Below are 2,205 nucleotides of genomic sequence, written 5' to 3' on the forward strand. Positions count from 1 at the left end.
CAAGGATCACAACACGAAAAAATCTTACGTTTTTGATTATATTGTTCTGTCGTCTTTTAATTGGATTTTTTCGAGGTACCACAAGTCATCCCTTAATTGGACTAAGTGGTTACACTCGCCTTTGTATTCCTTGTAACTTTTTTTTTTTTTTTTTAGCTCCTAGCTAAGCTTTTAATATATTTTGCTGTTCCAAAAAAAAAAAAATATTTTTTTTCCAACAGTATATCAAACTAGTAGTAGGACTATGAATAAAACGACAAGGCCCAAATATGATCTAATCCAACTACAATCTAAAACGTGTGCAACACACGTGACGCCTCATCCATATTCCATAATCCATAATCCATAATCCATACATACATGTTGCATTCCCATTCCCATTCCCATTTCCATTACCCTTCCCCACCCAATAATCTAATCTGATCTTTTTAACAGAAACTATAACCACTAGCCAACCACAAACACACACAACACGCATTCTTCATATTTTCTGGAAACATCCATCATATCGTTGTGGTTGTTATTTAGATGGCTAGTCTTCTGGAAATTGTCACAATTCCCCGATCATCCGTGACATCTGTATCTCCGATCGTCTCTCGGCTTTCTACTCACCGGAACTCCATAAAGTTGCCGGAATTTAAAGGTTTAAACATCCAGCCGTTTGGATATTCTGGATCCGTGAGTTTGAGGTCCAAATTAAATCGATGTGGATCACGTATTGCTTGTCAGGCTCAAGAAGCCGTCCAAGGTTAGAATTGTTCGTTATATGATTGTTCTAAATCTTTCTATATAATTATGACAACGAGAACTATAAAAAATGGGAGAACTGCAATAACTTCTTAATTTCATAGTTTTTATGTATTTAAATACAACAAATTACATGTATATGTTAATTAATACTCATATCATTACCAAACATATGTTCTTTACCACAAATAACATGTTAAATTGCTAATTGTATTAAAAGTTCATAAGTTTACAAACAAATATGCACACGTGAACAAGAAACTATATATTTGATTATATAGTCAAAATTGAAGTTTTTTAAAACTATTTTCTTGTTCATATTTACTCTCCATCAACATTTATGGGTAATTCAATCTACTTATATGTTAAAATCTTTGTAAATTTAAGATTTCTTGCAGTTCTCGCTCTTTTTATAGTTCTTGTTTGAACTTTTAAAATATATATTGTTATGTATTGTAGTTGAAATTGTAAGGTTCATTTGTATTTTTATTAATGTAACTAATTCTTGCGGTATTAGTGTAACTTTGTTGATAAATCAAAGAGTGTCTATATTTTTAAAATGTATAAAACAAACTAGGCACCCTTCAATAAGAATGTTCAAGCTAATCTCTATCAGATAAATAGAATAGCTATCATTTTATTTTATTCGTATATAAATATCAATCATTGATCAATAATTTTTGCATGTGTAGTTCTTCCTGTTACTGATGCAACATGGCAATCACTTGTTCTTGAGTCCGATATTCCAGTATTGGTTGAATTTTGGGCCCCGTGGTGCGGCCCATGTCGCATGATCCACCCAGTCATTGATGACCTGGCAAAGGAATACTCAGGTAAACTCACTTGTTACAAAGTAAACACCGACGAGAGTCCTTCAATTGCAAGTCAATATGGGATCAGAAGTATTCCAACTGTTATTATATTTAAAGGTGGAGAAAAGAAAGACGCGATTATTGGTGCAGTTCCAAGATCAACACTTTCTACCTCCATTGATAAGTTTATGTAGAGGTGTTATAATGTATATAATCATTCACCAGATTTATTCTTATTTAGTTATAACAAGTACACACAGAAACTTTCAGCAGTATGAATAATTTTCAGTATAGTTGGATTGGAATGTTTTTGCTGAATTACTGTTCAGTCTTGTTAATTAATGTTCAGTCTTGTTAATTAAGTTCTTCAATTGCCTACGTGTATATATTGATGGCAAAGACTACGCTTTTCAATCATTGTGTTCGAACTGTTTGTTTCTCGAATAACTCTGCTTAGCTTTGTCGAATTTTTAAATGAAATCCATAGTTACAAACAGAGGCGAAACTAGGATTTTTTTGACCGGGGGCAAAAAAAGTTTTTAAACCGTAGCAATTTTTTTGGATACAATTTGAAGATTTTGGGGCAAAAGTTGGAGATTTTGGGGCAAAAGTTGGAGAATTTTGGGCAAAATTTGAATGTTTTGGG

At 32.6% G+C, this 2,205-nt stretch overlaps 1 protein-coding gene across 1 annotated transcript; it reads left to right on the forward strand.

Moving 5' to 3' along the window:
* The first annotated feature begins 381 nt into the window (after nucleotides 1-381).
* Nucleotides 382-1,936, forward strand: LOC139897807 (uncharacterized). The gene is made up of 2 exons (XM_071880508.1): nucleotides 382-748; nucleotides 1,440-1,936. Exons 1-2 carry the CDS (start codon nucleotides 529-531, stop codon nucleotides 1,751-1,753), a joined length of 534 nt encoding a protein of 177 aa, XP_071736609.1. The 5' UTR covers nucleotides 382-528; the 3' UTR covers nucleotides 1,754-1,936.
* The last annotated feature ends 269 nt before the right edge of the window (nucleotides 1,937-2,205 follow it).

Source organism: Rutidosis leptorrhynchoides, chromosome 3, assembly GCF_046630445.1.
Source record: "Rutidosis leptorrhynchoides isolate AG116_Rl617_1_P2 chromosome 3, CSIRO_AGI_Rlap_v1, whole genome shotgun sequence".
In the NCBI taxonomy this organism is placed as follows: domain Eukaryota; kingdom Viridiplantae; phylum Streptophyta; class Magnoliopsida; order Asterales; family Asteraceae; genus Rutidosis; species Rutidosis leptorrhynchoides.